General features: G+C 34.8%; 1 protein-coding gene across 1 annotated transcript in view; it reads left to right on the top strand.

The window, feature by feature from the left end:
* Positions 1-23,080, top strand: part of DPYD (dihydropyrimidine dehydrogenase) — a 1,643,387-nt gene that overhangs the window by 1,195,909 nt on the left and 424,398 nt on the right. The window contains exon 17 of the mRNA XM_053694067.1: positions 21,635-21,755. Coding sequence (XP_053550042.1) covers positions 21,635-21,755 — 121 coding nt within the window. The remainder of the gene's footprint in view (positions 1-21,634; positions 21,756-23,080) is intronic.

Raw genomic sequence — 23,080 nt, 5'->3', positions numbered from 1 at the left:
ACCGTCTAGAAGTAAGCTGTTTGCACTCTTCTGGTTAACGCGAGAGGGACAACTCGTAATACCAGCGCAATCAGACTAGTACAAAAAAATTTATTTTAGCGCTCTAGCGGAAGTACAAGATACCTCTCCACTTGTAATCTGGCCCTTAATAGTGAGACTAGGATGACATTTTATTCTACATATACAGCTGATTAAAATGAATTTTCAAGGGTTCTTCAGAAAAAATTGGGATATCCTGAAAACTGATGGGTTGATGCCTTTTAAAGGGACACCAAACCTAAATTTTTTCTTTCGTGATTCAGATAGAGCATGAAATTTTAAGCAACTTTCTAATTTACTCCTATTATCAAATGTTCTTTATTCTCTTGGTATCTTTATTTGAAATGCAAGAAAGTTTAGATGCCGAACCATTTTTGGTGAACAACCTTGGTTGTCCTTGCTGATTGGTAGATAAATTCATCCACCAATAAAAAAGTGCTGTTCAGAGTGCTGAACCAAGAAAAAAAGCTTAGATGTCTTTTTTTTCAAATAAAGATAGCAAGAGAACGAAGAAAAATTGATAATATGAGTAAATTAGAAAATTGCTTAAAATGGCATGCTCTATCTGAATCACAAAAGAAAAAAATTGGGTTCAGTGTTCCTTTAAAACCAATTTCCCACCTGGGTGCTAAGGTGATTTAAGTTTTTTTTTTATTTTTTTAAAAGATCCCCAAGACTTACACTGTTGGAAAGGTTAGACGATTACCTTTCCAAAAGTGGGTCTTGGGGGTCTGTAGCTGCTTAGACGTCTGAGATACAGGCGTCTAAGCAGCATGCCCCCTTTCCCTATACTTTGTATTGTAAATTTTTTTATAAAGTTGCTATACATCAATTATTGGGTCAAATGGAGTGCAACTTATATAGTTTATTTGCTGTATGTCTGTGCAGGTTATTCTATGTTGGTTAAACCCGCAATATTCTACACATTTGAATGGCCAATGATAGGATTGCCTTATATTCTAGAAGAACAAATAATGGGCTAGATTACAAGTGGCTATTTAGCGCTTTCGCTTGTGCGTTATCTTTGCTAGAAGTAAGCATTTTGCGCATATATTACAAGTTTAAAGTAAAAACTTTTTGTACAAGCACTAAACAGATGAGTGCAAAAAGCCAGATGTTGAATATTGTCAACGCGCTGCCCCATAGACTTGAATGGAGTGTGAAAATTGTGAGAAAAAATACTATACTAACACCCATACTTGCGTGCAAACCCGGGACAGTAAAGTCAAAATGGAAAAATATATGAACATTGGAATGTGAAATATTTACAGTAAATACACATAACACTTTAATATAAATATTTCATAGATATACTTTTACAGGTTTTCATCTAATATAATTGCAACTGTACTTTGTGACACTTTTTTGTTTTGCAAAACAGTTAACCACAGCTCTGAAGAGGCGCTAACCCAATGAGAATTAACTTGAATTGCACTCAAACGATCACGTTTACCTTCAACTTGTAATATCAGCCCAATTTAACCTGCGTGCAAACGATCACAGAAACCCAATATTGCTTGCGAACAAACGTTTCACTCATAATCTGTCTCATTGTGTTTTAAGTCAGCATTATATATATTGCACTTTAAACATCTATTGATCATATCTTTTTTCCAATACTTAAGTCTAGACATCGTCAGATAGTCCCTGTTTATAATTCTAAATTGTGACTCTCAAGTCTGATGACAGTGTTGCTTTATATACTCCATCAATACCTATTATTTTGTCAGTCGCGTGTTTTTGAAAATATTTTTCCCAATCTTTACTTTATTGATCTTTTTCTCCTTGTATCACTATGTCTATTAGCCATTTATATACCACAGGCTAAGAAACATTAATTTAACTCATCCTTCTCTATAACTTCCCAAATCTTTTCCAAAGACAGCAATATATCAAAGAAAGAACATAATGTTTTAATTGCCAAAAGCGGAACCAGTCCGATGTAGGTACATCATATATCCACTGTAATAGGTCAAATTTAATGATTTTCTGATTTGAATAGCTAACTATGACTGATATATTATGGATACCCTTTTCTTCACATTTTTCGAAAGTTCTAAAAAGATCTCCTGCTAGGAAAGCAAGATTCCCTTTAATGGTATTGTAGGGTGAAATTTTATGTGTTTCCAGCAATTTATTCATTTTATGCCAGGTTAGGATAATATCACATCGGGTATCTATCTATCTTATAGAGTGCAAACTAATCACCCGTTATGGTCTCAAGGTGCTAAGGGGAGCGGATAGGAGGAGGGGATGGGCGTTCAGTCGAAGAGCCAGGTTTTGAGGTCCTTTCTGAACTTTGTAAGGGAGGTGGATTGTCTGAGGTGCAGCGGGAGGGTGTTCCCTGTCTTTGCTGCCATGTGGGAAAAGGATCTTCTGCCCTCTGTGGATTTGCTGATGCAGGAGATGACTGCGAGTGCTTGGTCGGCTGATCGGAGTTGTCTGGTGGGGGCGTTGAAATTTACGCGGTAGTTGATGCATTCGGGTTCAATGTTGTTTAGGGCCTTGAACGCGTGGCTAAGGAGCTTGAAGGTGATTTTCTTGTTGATGGGGAGCCAGTAAATGTTCCTTAGGTGTTCGGGTTATGTGGCATTGGTGAGGTATGTCAAGGATGAGTCTGGCTTAGGTGTTCTGGATATGTTGGAGTCTCTTTTGGAGTTTGATGGTGAAGCCAGCGTAGAGTGTGTTGCCGTAGTCCAACCGGATGCTGACGATGGTGTGGGTGACTGTTTTCTTGGTTTCGGTAGGAATCTACTTGAAGATTTTTCATAGCAGGTAGAGAATGTGGAAGCATGTTGAGGTGATGGCATTAATTTGTTGGTCCATGGAGAGTGAAGAGTCCAGGATGAAGCCTAGATTTTGTGTGTGGTCAGTTGGGGTTGGAGGATGACCAAGGGCTGTGGGACACCAGGAGTCGTCCCATGTGGATTTATTGGGTCCAAGGAGGATGACTTTGGTTTTGTCTGTGTTCAGTTTGAGCCGGTTGTCATTCATCCAGGTGGCAACTGCTGTCAGGCATTCGTGGATGTTCTTTTTGGCGGTGGTGGGAATTCGGGTGAGTGAAATGATTAACTGGGTGTCGTCAGTGTAGTAGACAATGTTGAGGTTGTGGCATCAGATGATGGCGGCGAGAGGGGCCATGTAAATTTTGAAGAGGGTGGGGCTCATCGAAGAGCCTTGCGGTACACCGCAGTTGACTAGTGCGGGTTTGGAGGAGAAGGGCGGCAGTCTTACTTTCTGTGTCCTGCCCGTGAGTAAGTTGGTGATCCATTCCAGGGCTTTCCTGCACATTTTTTTTTATTTAAAAAACAACACTATATTTTATTTTGGGGGCAATTGGGGGAGATCTTTAAAATTAACCAAAAATCTGATCTCTGGTTAATTTTTGGAGTGCTAATTGCTACTGCGAGCTCGCTGTAGCATTAACCAGCAACTTGTAATGTCTGGTTATTTATCATGCGCTGGTAGACAGCAAATTTGCACATTTACTGGTTTGCAATAAGTAGCTCTCCGCTTGTAATCTGGCCCTAAATATGTATGGAAGCAACCAAAGCTGATATAGAACTTTTGATAAAATACACATCTTTATCAGATGCTTTCTTCCTGTCATTGATAAAGGTAGAGTTATCAGACTTTTTAATTTCTGTTCAACCTCTTTCACCACTTTAGTTATGTTCATGCCATACCATTTCTTAGGATCCTGTGACATATCCAGGCCTAAGTACTTTAATTTATCCACTACTGTAAACAGGTAGAATGTTTCAGGTTTAAATTTATTTAACCACAATATTTTTGATTTAGATACATTTACATTATCACCAGAAATTCTCCCATATATCTCAATCAATTGTAATATTTTTGGGAAATATCAGGATGTATAACACAAAGCAAAAGGTCATCTGCAAAAAGTGCTTATTTTATTCTTTCCCCTACTAATACCAGGTAAAAGTGCTCTAAATTGAATTGCTAAGGTCTCTAAAACCAAGTTAAAAAGAAGCGGGGACAATGGGCACCCCTGCATTGTATCTCTTATCAAAAAGAAGGGTATAATGAATTTATGATTAATTATGATATATGCCAGGCTTCTAGTATAGATTGTCTTTATCAATTGCAGATATACTTCTGAAAAATGTAATTTCTCCAATGTATCAAAGAGACATAGCCATTCCCTTGTTGAAGAAAAGCATAACCTGGTGTCATAAAGAAGAACAGCCAAAGCATTGAGAGACTTTTGCAAACAGACCTGTGTTTATTTTGCAAGCTTATGATATATATATATATATATATATATATATATATATATATATACTGTGTGTGTGTGTGTATAATATATATATATATATATATATATATATATATATATATATAGTAAAGTAGATGAAAGGAAGCACTCACTGGACTTCAGCAATCTGTGAACCAAAACACTTTATTTGTGACGTTTTGGGTCCATAAACTGGTCAGAGGAAGGGACATTTATGGTCCTAAAACGTCACAAATAAAATGTTTTGGTTCACAGATTGCTGAAGTCCACTGAGTGCTTCCTTTCATCTACTTTACTGTTATTCCTACAGAGCACCCTGGCAGAGTGCATATTCCCCCTTTCTTTCATGTAATTAGCAAGAGTCCATGAGCTAGTGACGTATGGGATATACATTCCTACCAGGAGGGGCAAAGTTTCCCAAACCTCAAAATGCCTATAAATACACCCCTCACCACACCCACAAATCAGTTTTACAAACTTTGCCTCCTATGGAGGTGGTGAAGTAAGTTTGTGCTAGATTCTACGTTGATATGCGCTCCGCAGCAGGTTGGAGCCCGGTTTTCCTCTCAGCGTGCAGTGAATGTCAGAGGGATGTGAGGAGAGTATTGCCTATTTGAATTCAATGATCTCCTTCTACGGGGTGTATTTCATAGGTTCTCTGTTATCGGTCGTAGAGATTCATCTCTTACCTCCCTTTTCAGATCGACGATATACTCTTATATATACCATTACCTCTACTGATTCTCGTTTCAGTACTGGTTTGGCTTTCTACTACTTGTAGATGAGTGTCCTGGGGTAAGTAAGTCTTATTTTCTGTGACACTCTAAGCTATGGTTGGGCACTTTTATATAAAGTTCTAAATATATGTGTTCAAACATTTATTTGCCTTGACTCAGGATGTTCAACATTCCTTATTTCAGACAGTCAGTTTCATATTTGGGATAATGCATATGAATTAATCAATTTTTTTCTTACCTTAAAATTTGACTTTTTCCCTGTGGGCTATTAGGCTCGCGGGGGCTGAAAATGTTTCATTTTATTGCGTCATTCTTGGCGCGGACTTTTTTGGCGCAATTTTTTTTTTCTGTTTCCGGCGTCATACGTGTCGCCGGAAGTTGCGTCATTTTTTTGACGTTTTTTTGCGCCAAAAGTGTCGGCGTTCCGGATGTGGCGTCATTTTTGGCGCCAAAAGCATTTAGGCGCCAAATAATGTGGGCGTCTTTTTTGGCGCTAAAAAATATGGGTGTCACTATTGTCTCCACATTATTTAAGTCTCATTATTTATTGCTTCTGGTTGCTAGAAGCTTGTTCACTGGCATTTTTTCCCATTCCTGAAACTGTCATTTAAGGAATTTGATCAATTTTGTTTTATATGTTGTTTTTTCTATTACATATTGCAAGATGTCTCCGTTTGTCCCTGAGTCAGAAGCCACTTCTGGAAAAATGCTTAACTGAGTTTCAGTTCTACCAAAGCTAAGTTCATTTATTTTAAATGTTATAAATGTTTATCTTTAGCTATGGTTTGTAATAAGTTATTATGATATACTTTTACATGCAGATTCCATTAGTATTTATGCTTTATACATTTCCATTCTTAAGTGCAAGAAATGTTTAGAAGATTTATAAGAAATATTTTTTCTGATTAAGGCTATGTCTGACTTCGTGCCTTCTAATACGATTTTTAGGTCTTTTTCACTTCTTTTTTAATTATTGAAGTTTCAAATGACCAACAACATACTGATTTATCCTTCTCTGATGATGTTTTTTTCTCTTTCAGAAATTCTCTTCATCAGATATTGAGACTAACAAATCTACTTTTTTATATATTTTTTTTTATTATTAAAGTACATTTGTTCTTTGTTGAAGAGGTGTTGATTATTTTTCAGCGGAATTGGCTGTCTTTATTTTATCCCTCTCTCTCTAGTGACTCTTGCGTGGAAGATCCACATCTTGGGTAGTCATTATCCCATACGTCACTAGCTCATGGACTCTTGCTAATTACATGAAAGAAAACATAATTTATGTAAGAACTTACCAGATAAATTCATTTCTTTCATATTAGCAAGAGTCCATGAGGCCCACCCTTTTTTGTGGTGGTTATGATTTTTTTGTATAAAGCACAATTATTCCAATTCCTTATTTTTTATGCTTTAGCACTTTTGTCTTATCACCCCACTTCTTGGCTATGCGTTAAACTGATTTGTGGGTGTGGTGAGGGGTGTATTTATAGGCATTTTGAGGTTTGGGAAACTTTGCCCCTCCTGGTAGGAATGTATATCCCATACGTCACTAGCTCATGGACTCTTGCTAATATGAAAGAAATGAATTTATCAGGTAAGTTCTTACATAAATTATGTTTTTTGAAGTTTTGGATATATATATATATATATATATATATATATACACAGTATATTTTTTATATACATACATACATTTGTTTATGTATTCTAGATCCTCCTGCAGGAACTCAATCAATAACCTTGTCAGAAAAGACATCTTTGAGACAGAATTAAGTTTTAACATCCTGATAAAAGAAATGACATTAAGAGAGAAGATCCCTTCTTAGAGAGAGCCCCCAAAAGCAGATTTGAGGACATTAAAATCAGAACAGCAAACCAAAGCCTGTGAGGCCACACCAGAGCAATCACAATTTGTTCCTTCTTGATTCTGGCTATTACTCTGGATATCAACACAAATATACAGGTTTATAGAACAGGGAAACACTAGAAACACTATCAGATTCGCTTGAGGGTCCTGAGATCTGGCTAAATACTGAGGCAGATATGAGATTAAAGTGAGAGGCTATGAGATCTATCTGTGGCAAACCTTGGTTGAAAACTTCCTGATTCAGAGACCATTACCCTGACGACAAAATAAAATGACTAAGGATCCTGGGAAGTGGGAGGGATTTAAAGCTCTGGTTTGTTTTATTGTCTTTTCTCTCCTCCTAGTTGGCTTACCATCTGATGAAAGAAATATTACTTTTCAGTTTTTCTAAGTGTGGGTCTTTTGTATTTAGACAGAGGTAAGATAATGAGGCATGTGTGGGTATAGAACATGATAAAATAAGAAGATATGATTTCCCTTTAAGCCCAATCCATTTTATTGGGCTGCAGTATCAAAGAACAAAACCAGATATTTCATATAAAAAAATAAACCAAAAGGAGCAATTTATCATACATTTTATAATTTTCTGCTGGAATAACAAGTCATTGGAACAAATTAAGTAGATACAAATGTGAGATTAAATTCCCCCATTTAATAAAAGTAAGAACAATATTTTTTGTGTGTGTGGCAATTACATATACAATGTAGCAAGCTAATATTGGTGAAAATGTAATGCTGACAGTTCAAGAACGCATTCTTAAATTACATTAAAACTAGTTTTCAAGCATTAAATTATTGCTTAGGCTTAGAGAAATAAATGTGTTGATTTAAATATAAATTTTGTATTTGATTAATTTGACAACCTATTAAATTGTAAATACAGCTTACTGGCCATCTTTACATACACTGATAATAATATCCAGCCATAAACATATTAAAAAGAAATTAAATTATTCCACAATGCTATTCTCTTACATATCGGTATCATTCCAAGAAAACTAATTTAATTATCAAACACATTTAGAATGGCAAATGTAATTATCTGTTTTATACATGTACAATCCACAAACAAAAAATAAAAAAACATTTTATGTATTAAATCTTTAGAATTAAATATAAGTATTTGTAACATAACAATAGACAAACATAAAAAATGTGAAATACTAGACAATAAGTTGATTTTAGTGTTTTTAAATTGCTCTTGCTGGTGGGCTGGTAAAGTATTTGCTAGCTATTATTTTCTAACTATTTATTATAGTAACCGGTCCCAGAGTTTTCCCACGTGACCACTAAAATAAGCCATCTGTAACTGTTCACTAGTATTTTAAAGTTGTTATATACTTGGCTTTAAAATTTTTCATGTACGACACAAACCTAATCAAACCTTTTTGCCCTCTAGCCGGTAACCTCTACACGACCTAAAGAGCTGAAATATTGTTTAATCACAATACAGACCCCTTTTGTGTTTCCAAAGAATCATCATTTTGCTGTTCTAGAAATAGCCAGCAATAGAGAGTTTGTGGGAGAAAAAATGATCATCTATATTTAAGTGATGTTCTTTCTGAATTGTTATATGAGTGCTTAAATGTGCTCAGGGAAGAAAATAAATTACACTAGTAATTTATTTATTACATTATTGTTATTAAGTCAACATGACTTTCTAATGATATATTTACAGAAAGGTACTTTTCACCCATAAGTATTATGGTATCACATTATTTTTTTTTAATTTTTTTATGTTTGTTTTTTGCGCCTGCATAGTGGGAGTATTTCTTACTTAGTTCTTCATTTGATCCAACTCATGGTAATCCACTGTTGTATGTTTAGAAAAGTTAAGATTGTATTTATGTATTATTAGGTATATTTTATTTATATATTATTAGGGTGGTGTGGATTTTTATTTATATATGATTAGGATGGGGAAGAGATTATATATAATTAGAATTGGAGGCATTTTATTTATATATTATTAGGATTGGAAATATTTTATTTTTATATTATTAGAATGGGGAATATTTTATATATCATTTGGATTAGAGCTATTTCATTTATGTATTAGGATTGGAGAGATTTTATTTGTATAGTATTAGGAAGGGGAAGTTTGTATATATCAATATCATAAGGATTAGAGAGATTATATTTAGTGATGTCGCGAACCTAAAAATTTAGGTTTGCGAACGGCGGACTCGAACTTCCGCAAATGTGGGCGAACCGCCATTGACTTCAATAGGCAGGCGAACTTTAAAACCCACAAGGACTCTTTCTGGCCACAATAGTGATGGAAAAGTTGTTTCAAGGGGACTAACACCTGGACTGTGGCATGCCGGATGGGGGTCCATGGCAAAACTCCCACGGAAAATTACATAGTTGATGCAGAGTCTGGTTTTAACCCATAAAGGGCCTAAATCACCTAACATTCCTAAATTGTTTGGAATAACGTGCTTTAAAACATCAGGTATGATGTTGTATCGATCAGGTAGTGTAAGGGTTACGCCCGCTTCACAGTGACAGACCAACCCCCCCCGTGTAACGCACCGCAAACAACCGCAAACAGTCCATTTGCACAACCACGAGATATATAGATTTGATAGATAGATACATTGAAGGCAACTTCAATTAGATTTCACTAGCAGAGTGATGTTTCACAGTCAAAAAATATTATTTAAATATTTACACTACTGTTATAACAAATATGATTGGTGGCACTAGTTGGCAAGTGGGCCTGGCACACACGCTGGCAGGCAGGAAACTGCAATTAGATTACACTAGATGACTGATGTTTCTCAATCAAAAAAGTTTTTATTTTAAATATTTACAATACTGTTATAACAAATTTGATTGGTGGCACTAGTTGGCAAGTGGGCCTGGCACACACGCTGGCAGGCAGGCAGGCAACTGCAATTCAATTGCACTAGCAGACTGATGATTCACAGTCAAAAAAGTTTTTATTTAATATATTTACACTACTGTTATAACAAATATGATTTGTGGCACTAGTGGGAAAGTGGGCCTGGCACACACGCTGGCAGACAGGCAACTGCAATTAAATAACAATAGCAGACTGATGTAAAAGTTTTTTTTTAAAAAAAAGTTACACTAATGTTACAACAGATAGGAGTGATGGCACTCAGGATAGAAGTAGGCACAGTATGTGCTGGCAGCCTGACACACAGGCTGGCACTAGTGGCAGGCTGGCCTGGCAACTAAAATTAAATAACACTAGAAGACTGATGTAAAAGTTTTTTTTTTACAAAATTTAAACTAATGTTACATCAGATAGGAGTGGTGGACTGGCACTGAGGATGGAAGTAGGCACAGTATATGCTGGCAGCCTGACACAACTAATATTAAATAACACTAGAAGAGGACTGAAGTAAAAAAAAATGTTTAAAAAAATTTACACTAATGTTACACCAGATATAAGTGGTGGAAAAAAGAGCTATTAATCACACTATATGATGTGGGCCTGACACACAGACCTGATGGAAAAGGAAATTAGATTACACTAGCAAAATGATTTAAAAGTTTTGTTGTTTAAATTTACACTAATGTTAAGCAGATATGAGTGGTGGCTGGCACAGAGCAATTAACCACAGTATATGCTGTGTGAGCCTGAGACACAGGCCTGATAGAAAATGAAATTAGATTACACTAGCAAAATGATTTAAAAGTTTTGTTGTTTAAATTTACACTAATGTTAAGCAGATATGAGTGGTGGCTGGCACAGAGCAATTAACCACAGTATATGCTGTGTAAGCCTGACACACAGGCCTGATAGAAAATGAAATTAGATTACACTAGCAAAATGATTTAAAAGTTTTTTTTTTAAATTTAAAATAAAGTTAAGCAGATATGAGTGGTGGCTGCTGGCACAGCCATTAACCACAGTATATGCTGTGTGAGCCTGAGACACAGGCCTGATAGAAAATGAAATTAGATTACACTAGCAAAATGATTTAAAAGTTTTGTTGTTTAAATTTACACTAATGTTAAGCAGATATGAGTGGTGGCTGGCACAGAGCAATTAACCACAGTATATGATGTGGGCCTGACACACAGGCCTGATATAAAATGAAATTAGATTACACTAGCAAAATGATTTAAAAGTTTTTTTTTTTAATTTAAAATAAAGTTAAGCAGATATGAGTGGTGGCTGCTGGCACAGCCATTAAACACAGTGTATGCTGTGTAAGCCTGACACACAGGCCTGATAGAAAATGAAATTAGATTACACAAGCAAAATGATTTAAAAGTTATGTTGTTTAAATTTACACTAATGTTAAGCAGATATCAGTGGTGGCACTAATCACAGTATATGCTGTAAGCCTCACACACAGGCTGAAAGCCAGGCAAATGCAAATAAAATTACAAATAATAAAAAAAAAGACTGAAGTTATAGCCCTAAAAAGGGCTTTTTGGGGTGCTGTCCTTACAGTAGAGATTAGATGAGTCCTTCAGGACTGTAGTGGACACTAAATACACTAGCCTAGCTATCTATTTCCCTATAATGTCAGCAGCAGCAACACTAAAGCTCCTCTCACTAAGAAAGCAAGATCGTAATGAATCTAAAATGGCTGCTGCCAAGGAGCTGGGAGGGTCTGTGAGGGAGTGTCTGCTGCTGATTGGCTCAAATGTGTCAGAAGGCTGTGAGATACAGGGTCAAAGTTTCCTCAATGATGACACATAGGGGGCGGATCGAACATCGCATATGTTCGCCCGCAGCAGCGAACGCGAACAAGCTATGTTCGCCGGGAACTGTTCTCCAGCGAACAGTTCGCAACATCACTAATTATATTTATATATTATTACTTTTTTTAAGGTTGAGAAAGATTTTCTTAGTATGAGGGTGTTTTATTTATAAATTATTAGAAAGGGGAATATATTCTTTATATATTAATAGAATGAGTAGAATTGATTTAGCTATTATTAGGATGGGCTACAACTTTCTTTAAAGGGACAGTGTACTGTAAAATGGGGTTCCCCTTATTGTGTTTCAAATTATTTATTTTACAATTATAAAATGTATGAGAAATTACTCATTTGGGTTAATTTATGTACATGAATTAGCTGTTTTTGCTGCTGGAAACCACAATTTACTAAAATAAGCTGAGCTTACAGGCAGAGCAGACATCATTATATTAGATCTATTTATACACAGAAAGACTTTCTTATCCTATCTCTGTCTAAATACATAAAACCTAGTACTTAGTGAGAACAATTACAATTGAACATTTTAGTATCTCTCTCTCCCACCACCATCTGGGTTTGTGATTTCATCTGTATCTTCTTATTAACATAACGTTTCTAAAACCATTACTACAGTATTTATATTTTCAGTATAGGTGGTGGTTTCAACAGGTAAAGACAACTATTTCAAATGACAAAATCAAGGTAAATTAGCTATTTATAAACACTCTAATGTGTAAAATGGGTAATTGAGAACACATTAAGGGCTAGATTACAAGTGGAGTGCTAATTTATTGCATGCCCACAAACAAGCAAATTTGCAAGTGGCAGTTTTTTGCTACCACGAACTTGCGGTAGCAATTGGCGCTCAGAAAATTCACCAGAGATCAGATCTTTTCTAATTTTCTTAAAGTGCCCAAAATGCCCCTTAAATAGAACATCTTTTATTTAAAATTCTGCACTAGGTAGTTTTAACAGGTTACTTACAAGTTTGCAGGTGTAGGGTGTTAGAAAAAAAATGGCACTGAAAATTAGTGTGCACTGGTATTACTATGTTGAGCGCAAATATTGCTTTAGCGTAAGCGATATTTTGCGTTGAACTCATAATCTGTCCCTTAAAAGTACACTGTCCCTTTAACATTAGCCTGCTGCCCTTATTAAATGTTGCCCATAGCAAATAGCAGATAAATGGATTTTCATTGAACAGCTTAATTCTAAATGACCCCATGAATGAATATCAAACAAACCAAATGTGTAACACTGAAGCAAAATTGCTTCCATAGTGTACTGCAGACACGTGCACACTCCTGAACTTAGCTTCCTGCTTTCCAACAAAGGATAACAAGAAAATGAAGTAAATTGGATAATAGAAGTGCAATGTAAAGTTGTGTAGAATTGTATGGTCTATGTGAATCGTGAAAGAACATTTATTTTATTTTATGTCCCTTTAATATTCCATCTAAAATGTCTGAAGAAATGTTAGACCATTACCCAAATTGCCAAGGTTTGATAGTTGAAATAAATTTTGCAAAACATTCACTACAGTATCTGTCTTGTATCTGTGTCACTCCGTCTTTCATTCTTTCTTTCTTTTTTTCTTTCTTTTTCTTTCTATCTATCATCATCTATCTATCATCATCTATCTATCATCATCTATCTATCATCATCTATCTATCATCATCTATCTATCATCATCTATCTATCATCATCTATCTATCATCATCTATCTATCATCATCTATCTATCTATCATCATCTATCTATCTATCTATCTATCTATCTATCTATCTATCTATCTATCTATCTATCATCATCTATCTATCTATCATCTATCTATCTATCATCATCTATCTATCTATCTATCATCATCTATCTATCTATCTATCTATCATCATCTATCTATCTATCTATCATCATCTATCTATCATCATCTATCTATCTATCATCATCTATCTATCTATCATCATCTATCTATCTATCTATCTATCTATCTATCATCATCTATCTATCATCATCTATCTATCTATCATCATCTATCTATCTATCTATCATCTATCTATCTATCTATCTATCATCTATCTATCTATCATCATCTATCTATCATCATCTATCTATCTATCATCATCTATCTATCTATCATCATCTATCTATCTATCATCATCTATCTATCTATCTATCTATCTATCTATCTATCTATCTATCATCATCTATCTATCATCATCTATCTATCTATCATCATCTATCTATCTATCTATCTATCTATCATCTATCTATCTACCATCTATCTATCTATCTATCATCATCTATCTATCATCATCTATCTATCTATCATCATCTATCTATCTATCTATCATCATCTATCTATCTATCTATCATCTATCTATCTATCATCTATCTATCTATCTATCTATCATCATCTATCTATCATCATCTATCTATCTATCATCATCTATCTATCTATCTATCTATCTATCATCATCTATCTATCATCATCTATCTATCTATCATCATCTATCTATCTATCTATCTATCATCTATCTATCTATCATCTATCTATCTATCATCATCTATCTATCATCATCTATCTATCATCATCTATCTATCTATCATCATCTATCTATCTATCATCATCTATCTATCTATCATCATCTATCTATCTATCATCATCTATCTATCTATCTATCTATCATCTATCTATCTATCATCATCTATCTATCTATCATCATCTATCTATCTATCATCATCTATCTATCATCATCTATCTATCTATCATCATCTTTCTATCTATCATCATCTATCTATCTATCTATCATCATCTTTCTATCTATCATCATCTATCTATCTATCTATCATCATCTTTCTATCTATCATCATCTATCTATCTATCTATCATCATCTATCTATCATCATCTATCTATCATCATCTATCTATCATCATCTATCTATCTATCTATCTATCTATCATCATCTTTCTATCTATCATCATCTATCTATCTATCTATCATCATCTTTCTATCTATCATCATCTATCTATCTATCTATCATCATCTATCTATCATCATCTATCTATCATCATCTATCTATCATCATCTATCTATCTATCTATCATCATCTATCTATCTATCATCATCTATTTATCATCAATCATCTATCTGTCTAGTCATTTGTCTGTCTAGTTATCTGTTTGTCTTTCTATTTATCTGTATCTCTCTCTGTATGTCTATCCTGCCATCTGTCTGCTTGTATTCCTTTTTTTGTATGCCTTTCTGTCAGTCCATCTGTCTGTCTATAGATCTTTCCATCTATCGATCTATCAATCTATCTCTTTCTGTCTCTCTTGCCATCTGCCTGCTTGTCTGACTTTTTTGTATGTCTGTCTTTCATCTATCGATCTATCCACCTTGTCCATCTATCTATCTAACCTAAACTCATAAATATATTATATTAAATACTCATCAGTTAAATGTATTCTAGTACCTCTGGCTACTTCAGCCTTTCTTTAAATCCAATGCAATTTGAATAGAATAAGACTTGTTCAGTGAAAAGTGTAAAGAAATGACATCCAAGTTGTGGACACTTATTAAACATATTCAAAAACCAGCATGGGCACAAAGCTAATGAATTAAAACGCTATCTTCATCATGTTTCTCTCATGTAACTGCCAAACTTGGGTGTCCCTTGTGCCTTAATCTTTTGTCTATACCAGAACTTCTGCCAATACCAGCTGGTCACACATGGGATATATATGACAGCTGCAGAACTCTAGTGCCAGGTTCTAGAATAGTATTTAGCTTCACTGTATGGAAAATTGTCTGTTTTGTTAATTCTTTGAGAAGTTTCATGCATGCTCGGCTGTACAACTTCTTAGATTATATTTTAGCAACCTCTAGACACTTGTGTATCATTGTCCATCTGGATGCCATTCCTGCGATCTTGGTTGATTACTGGAATGACAAATATTGTTATTTCCCACTTTCGTTCAATGTTCCAGCATTGATGCTTAAATCCCTGGGAGACATCATTTGTAGAAATTGCCAAGATTCATCAACCTCCCAACAGATTTAACTGGAAAAAAAAAAAAGAAATACGGCAGTATTTGATCACATATATTTTTCAAGAGAATATGTTAAAATTTTGGCAAACACGTTATGTTACTTAATGAACATTTTTTTTCAAACTACAAGTAACTTTATTGGTCATGAAAACACAAGAATACTTTATGGCTTTTAATAGGCTCTTTCTAAAATTGTGCACAGATGTTGCTGGAAATGACTTTTTTTGAGCCTTTGCAGATTCATTTTTCAGGATCTAAATGTTAACATGTCATAAGCCGGTATTTACAAGCAATTATTGTACATAAATGTCTACATTATTTAAATGCACCCTAAAAAAAAAAACAAGCAATACAAAATAATTTATTTAGATTTTTTTTGTAATGGTTTATTAAATTTTTATTGACTTATTTTTGTGTTCATGATATTGTTAAAGAGATATATAAATGCTATAATATCTGTGTGTGTAGTTTTTGCATGAATGGCCCTAGCTTTCTATGTGTTTAACCCAAGCAAATAGCTCAAACACATAGGTAAAATCTCACTTTGGAGGTGTAAGCATTGCTGCTGCCAAGAAGGAAACTGTAAGTGAGCTATGAGTGGAATCTGCATGTACCCACCAATTACCGGTAGTTTCCTGTTAGGAGGTATAATGCTTGTGGCTCCCTGTGATGACTTTACTTATGTGTTTAACTTTATGGACACAATGCTAAAATAGGTTTATTATTCATGTCCAAGTTTCATTATTGTATTATTACTAGACAATTTCAGTTTCAAGTGAAGGTCAATTTGGATGAATTAGTGCCCGGTTTTTAATAAACCTATTAAAAACAAGGGCACTTTAATTCATCAAAATTGACATTTCACTCCTTTTCTTCAAAAACTTACCTTTTAATCCTGAATACCTCTCCAGTGATTCCCCCGGGCCTCGGAAGCCTCTTCTGACGTCAGAAATAACAAATCCAGCTTCCTCCAATCCCGGTCCCCCCCCCCCCCGGGGGGGATCATGGCCTGATGCAACGCGATTGGAGGAAGCCGGATTCGTCATTGTGGACCCGCGAAGAGGACTTGCGACGGAGCAGAGGAAGCGCTGCAGCGGCTGACAGGATTAAAAGATACGTTTTTGAAGAAAAGGAGCGAAATGTCAATTTTGATGAATTAAAGTGCCCTTGTTTTTAATAGGTTTATTAAAAACCGGGTACTAATTCATCTAAATTGCCCTTCACTTTCAGTTCACACATGTAAATTGTATCGTTTACATTACACCCTCACTGCATATAACAAGCTTTTCACCGGCAATCTGGATTGTGATGCGGATACCTTTACAACATAGCGCTTTTGTGACAATGCTTTGAATATCAAGCCCTAGGTGTTAAAATTTGGATAGAAACATTATTTTAGGCTAGAAACTTAGTAATAACAATGATAGCTGAAATGTATACAATGCATAGCATAGCAAATACTGCTATCATAGGATGCCCAAGACATTTGCACACTTCTAGGTATGCTCTTCAACTAAGGATATCAAAAGAACAAACAAAATCTAATAATAATTGTAAACTGCAAAGTATTTTAAAAACTGCATGCTCTATTTAAAGGGACATTGCAGTCAAAAATTAAATGTACATTGATGAATTACATCTTTGAATAGAAACATATCTGTCATTTACATCCATTGGCAAAAATGCTTCTTGTACAAGTTATTACTGTTTAAGTGTTAAAATTTTTCTGGGCATGTGAAGCATAGCTACATAGTCTCAGTGCACCAGCATTTTAAATATTGTGGCTGCTCAGAGTGCCAGTGGGGCTTTTATCATATCAGCAATTAACAAATTGAGTCATTATTAGATAGTACAAGCACCTTAGACTCTCTGAGGAAGTGCTGTGTTTAAAATGCTAGTGCACAGCACATACTTAAATATACTTTTTAAACAACTTTCCAATTTGCTTATATTATCAAATATTCTTTGTTCTCTTGATACCCTTTGTTGAAAACCAGGCTGGTAAACTCAGGAGAGTGCACATGTCTGAGCACTACATTGCAGGAAAAAAAAATATTGCCATCTAGTGCTGTTGCAAATGTATAACGTTCTTGAAAAACTGCTGCCATATAGTGCTGAGGACACGTGCACACTCCTGAGTATACCTCATCAATAAGGAATGCTGTGTGAACAAAGCAAATAGTTTTATTTGTTTTTGTTTTCTAATTGTATGCTAGGTCTGAATCACAAAAGAAAATGTTCGTTTTATGTCCCTTTAAGCAAGTTAAGAAAAGCTTTGAGAATTAGAATGGGGCATAATAAATTTATAGCAAAGCATCTCATCACTTTCTATGCAGCTCAAGCTGTTCTAATAGGATAATTTGTGTTTGTTGCTTTTGTTATATTTATTTTCTTGAGGGATTTTATATTTAATGGACATTATGGGCTCCATTTAAAGGGACATGCAACCTATTATTTTTTTCTTTCATCATTTAGATAGCGCATACAATTTTAATCCCCTTAACAACCAAGGACGTACAGGGTACGTCCTACAAAAACTGTCACTTAATGACCAAGGACGTACCCTGTATGTCTTTAGGGGTTTCAAGTGGTGGAAGTAATCGTGATTGCCTCTTTAAGGGTATTGCAGTGATGCCTTGATATTAAGGCATCGTGCAATACCCTTTTTTAACAACCGATGCAGCAGCACTTATCAGCCTTCAAATTACCAAAAAGCAATGCCAAAGCCATATATGTCTGCTATTTCTAAACAAAGAAGATCCCAGAGAAGCATTTACAACCTTGTGTGCCATAATTGCACAAGCTGTTTGTAAATAATTTCAGTGAGAAACCGAAAGTTTGTAAAAAAGTGAACTTTTTTTTTTATTTGATCGCATTTGGAGGTGAAATTGTGGCATGAAATATACCAAAAAGGGCCTAGATCAATAATCTGGGTTGTCTACTACACTACACTAAAGCTAAAATTAACCCTACAAGCTACCTAATTAACCCCTTCCCTGCTGGAGATAATACAAGTGTGGTGCGCAGTGGCATTAACAATTTTGGAAAACAATTTTAGAGATGTTCATTAGTTCTCGGGCAAATAGACATTCTGCACAAAAATGCAAATTAATGCACCAATAAAAATAAAAAAATGAAAAAATACTAATGAAAATTGTCAGTATTCATTAGTTTCCTTTATTTTATTTAAGTGATTCATACTTACTTTTGCGTTCTCTCAATGCTCTGGAGAGCACATTAAGGTAAGTATTGTAGCTACAGGTGAACTTTTCACCTGTAGCTTTGAAATATTTTACATTAGTTTTAACAAAAATGAATCTAAATGTTTAACGAAAATTTGAATAGTGCAGCCAATGAATATTTGGGGAAACTAATTTCCCTGAATATCCAAACCAAAATTTTCTTTTTCTTATTCATGGGGAAAAAATGGGGCTTCATGGCCCTTTAATCGAATGCTACTTTGGAGCTTCTTCATTAACCTATACGCCAACTCTTAACTGGCGGTTTCCAATCAGCCAATAGAATGTGAGGTCAATCCTATTGGCTGATTGGATCAGCCAATAGGATTGAAGTTCAATCCTATTGGCTGATTGCATCAGCCAATAGGATTTTTTCACCTTTAATTCCCATTGGCTGATAGAATTCTATCAGCCAATAGGAATTCAAGGGACGCCATCTTGGATGACGCCATTTAAAGGAATCTTCAGTGTACAGCTGGGACCGTATAAAGAGGATGCTCCGCTCCGGATATCTTGAAGATGAAGCCGCTCTGCGTCGGAAGGGTGAAGATAGAAGATGCCGTCTGGATGAAGACTTCTGCCCGCCTGGAGGACCACTCCCGGCTTCGTTGATGGCTTCTTGCCACTTGGATGAAGACTTCTCCCGGCTTCATTGAAGATGGATGTCCAGTCTTCAAAAACTGTAAGTGTATCTTCGGGGGTTAGTGTTAGGTTTTTTTAAGGGTTTGGGCTGAAAAAGAGCTAAATGCCCTTTTAAGGGCAATGGCCATCAAAATGCCCTTTTCAGGGCAATGGGGAGCTTAGGTTTTTTAGACAGGATTTTATTTGGGGGGTTTCATTGTGTGGGTGGTGGGTTTTACTGTTGGGGGGTTGTTTGTATTTTTTTTTACAGGTAAAAGAGCTGAATTCTTTAGGGCAATGCCCAGCAAAAGGCCCTTTTAAGGGCTATTGGCAGTTTAGTTTAGTCTAGGGGGGTTTATTTTGTGGGGGCTTTTTTTTGTTAGGGCTATTACATAAGGTGTAATTAGTTTAAATATTTGATAATTTCTTTTTTATTTTGGGTAATTTAGCGTGTTTTTTTTATTTTTTTTAGTTAATTGTATTTAATTCATGTAATTTATTTAATTGTAGTGTAAGGTTAGGTGTTAGTGTAACTCAGGTTAGGTTTTATTTTACAGATAAATTTGTATTTATTTTAACTAGGTAGCTAGTAAATAGTTAATAACTATTTAGTAACTAGTCTACCTAGTTAAAATAAATACAAACTTGCCTGTGAAATAAAATTAAAACCTATGATAGCTACAATGCAACTATTAGTTATATTGTAGCTAGCTTAGGGTTTATTTTATAGGTAGGTATTTAGTTTTAAATAGGAATTATTTAGTTAATGATAGTAATTTTTATTTTATTTTAATTATATTAAAGTTAGTGGGTGTTAGGGTTACACTTAGGGTTAGGTGTAGAGGTTTATAACTTTAGTATAGTGGCAGTGATTTTGGGGGCAGCAGATTAGAGGTTAATAATAGTAATGTAGGTTACGGCGATGTTAGGGACAGCAGATTAGGGGTTAATAATAATTAACTAGTGTTTGTGATGTGGGAGTACGGCAGTTTAGGGGTTAATATGTTAATTCTAGTGGCGGCGATGTCGGGAGCGGCAGATTAGGGGTTAATAAATTTATTTTAGTATTTGCGATGCGGGAGTGCCTCAGTTTAGGGGTTAATAGGTAGTTTATGGGTGTTAGTGTACTTTTTAGCTCTTTAGTTATAAGTTTTATGTTACGGATTTGTAACCTAAAAGCCATAACTACTGACTCAGTTTACGGTACGGATCTTGTAGTTATGGGCTGTACTGCTCACTTTTTGGCCGGACAGGCAAACTCGTAATACCGGCGCTGTGGAAGTCCCATTGAAAAAGGACTTTTTAAAAACCTGCGGTAGTTACGTTGCGTTACAGCCAAAAAAGTGTGCAGTACAGATATATCTGCAAAACTCATAATAGCAGCGGTAGTGAAAAAGCAGCGTTATGAAGCTTTTTCACTCATAACGCAAAACTCGTAATCTAGCCGTTAGATAATAAAAGTAAATTGTTAAGTTGTTTTAAAATTGTAAGTTCTATCTGAATCATGAATGAAAATGTTGGATTTTATCTCCCTTTAATATAAGTCATTACAATATGTATTAATCATCATTTTAATAGGAATTTACATTTTATTTATTTTTACTTCATTTGTGCAGGGCCCTTTATTTCCTGTCACAGCCCCATAAGGAGGCTGTGGTATCTAGATACATTTCCCTTTGATGTGGTTTCTAAGAGACACCTGTCTTAGCTGCAGTCAGTTTCTTGCCCATGCTCAGTAGAGGACTTTTCCTGCAAAAGCATGTGACAATTAAAATTACATTTTATAATGTTAGCTCCCCTATCCCACTAAAGATAGTGACTACACTAATAATTTCTAAGTAAGTTGTTTATTGCTTTTTTTAGCTTCTGTTTCTTTTCGTTTACTTTGATTTTATTTTTATAATTTTTTTTTACTAAAACAGCACTGTTTCCTATCCCTTCAAATGTCCTTTTAGTTAAGTCAAAGGCCTAAATATATGTTTTGTTATAATGGGTATATTCCAGTTATTGATTACTTGATTTTACAGTAATAGTTTTGATGAAATGAAACATACACCCTCTTTCATATCTGTGTTTTCATTATCACAGACAAATTACTAATATTCTTAAAACTGACCTTTTTGAACAGGATCCAGAGCTGGTACGAAACATCTGCCGGTGGGTTCGGCAAGCTGTCAAAATTCCTTTCTTTGCCAAATTGACCCCAAATGTCACAGATGTTGTGAAAATTGCGATGGCTGCACATGAAGGTAAAATATTTAAACTGATGTGCATTGGAAATGTGACTCTAATATAAATGCCTTATTATAGGAATACTGAGTGTACCAATGAATTATTCTCATTTAATCTATATTCACTTACAGTTTCTACTTCTATAGACAAAATGGTACAGTAAATAAAAACAATTTAAACGCCTCTTTTTCTAGTGTAGTGCTGATAATGTGTATTTTTTTTTATTTAAACCAGACTAGTATATATTTGTATATTATATATACTCAAACTCATTATGCTGAGAATCAAGTACATTAGTACTATTGCTTATTGCTAAGTTACCTTTAGGGGGGCCCAGAGAAATGTTTGCACCAATGATCTCTGTTGAGCAGATCCACTGACCATTTTATAGTCCCTTTAGGTAAGTTTTGCCCAAATTGTGTTTTCTGTGCATTACATGTGCGTTTGGAGTACTAAGCATATTGTGAGTAGGGATGAGCAAATAAGGGGGGGGGGGGTTTATTATTATTTTAAGCATTTGTTTTTTCAGTAACTTTTTTTCGGTATCTTAAAGGGACACTGTACCCAAATTTTTTCTTTTGTAATTCCGAAAGAGCATGCAATTTTAAGCAACTTTCTAATTTACTCCTATTATCAAATTTTCTTCGTTCTCTTGCTATCATTATTTGAAAAAGAAGGCATCTAAGCTTTTTTTTTGGTTTCAGTACTCTGGACAGCACTTTTTTATTGGTGGATGAATTTATCCACCAATCAGCAATGACAACCCAGGTTGTTCACCAAAAATGGGCCGGCATCTAAACTTACATTCTTGCATTTCAAATAAAGATACCAAGAGAATAAAGAAAATTTGATAATAGGAGTAAATTAGAAAGTTGCTTAAAATTTCATGCCCAATCTGAATCACGAAAGAAAATGTTTGGGTACAGTGTCCCTTTAATGTGGTGGTAAATTTCAGACTTAAAGAATGTTGCAATGAAAAATATATTAGTGTACAAGCAAAACTGCATAATTATTTTTTTCAAATGTGTATGTATGTAAGATACAAAGTAGGATTACAAATCTTGTATTATAACATATATATATATATATATATATATATATATATATATATATATATATATATATATATATATATATATATGTTATAATACAAGATGTGTAATCCTACTTTGTATCTTCTGTTTCTCCTTAATGTTTTTGGCTGAGCTGTGACATAGAGAGCAGTCCCACCCATTCTCTAAATAGGCTCACAGAGGTTATCGCTGAAATTATTTCAGAATTCCTAGACTTCTTGAGTTCCTACAGGAAGATCTAGATAAAGGGTTGTCAGCCTTAACTTAAC

The sequence above is a fragment of the Bombina bombina genome, chromosome 10 (genome assembly GCF_027579735.1).
Source record: "Bombina bombina isolate aBomBom1 chromosome 10, aBomBom1.pri, whole genome shotgun sequence".
In the NCBI taxonomy this organism is placed as follows: Eukaryota; Metazoa; Chordata; class Amphibia; order Anura; family Bombinatoridae; genus Bombina; species Bombina bombina.
This window is presented reverse-complemented; position numbering and strand designations above follow the sequence as displayed.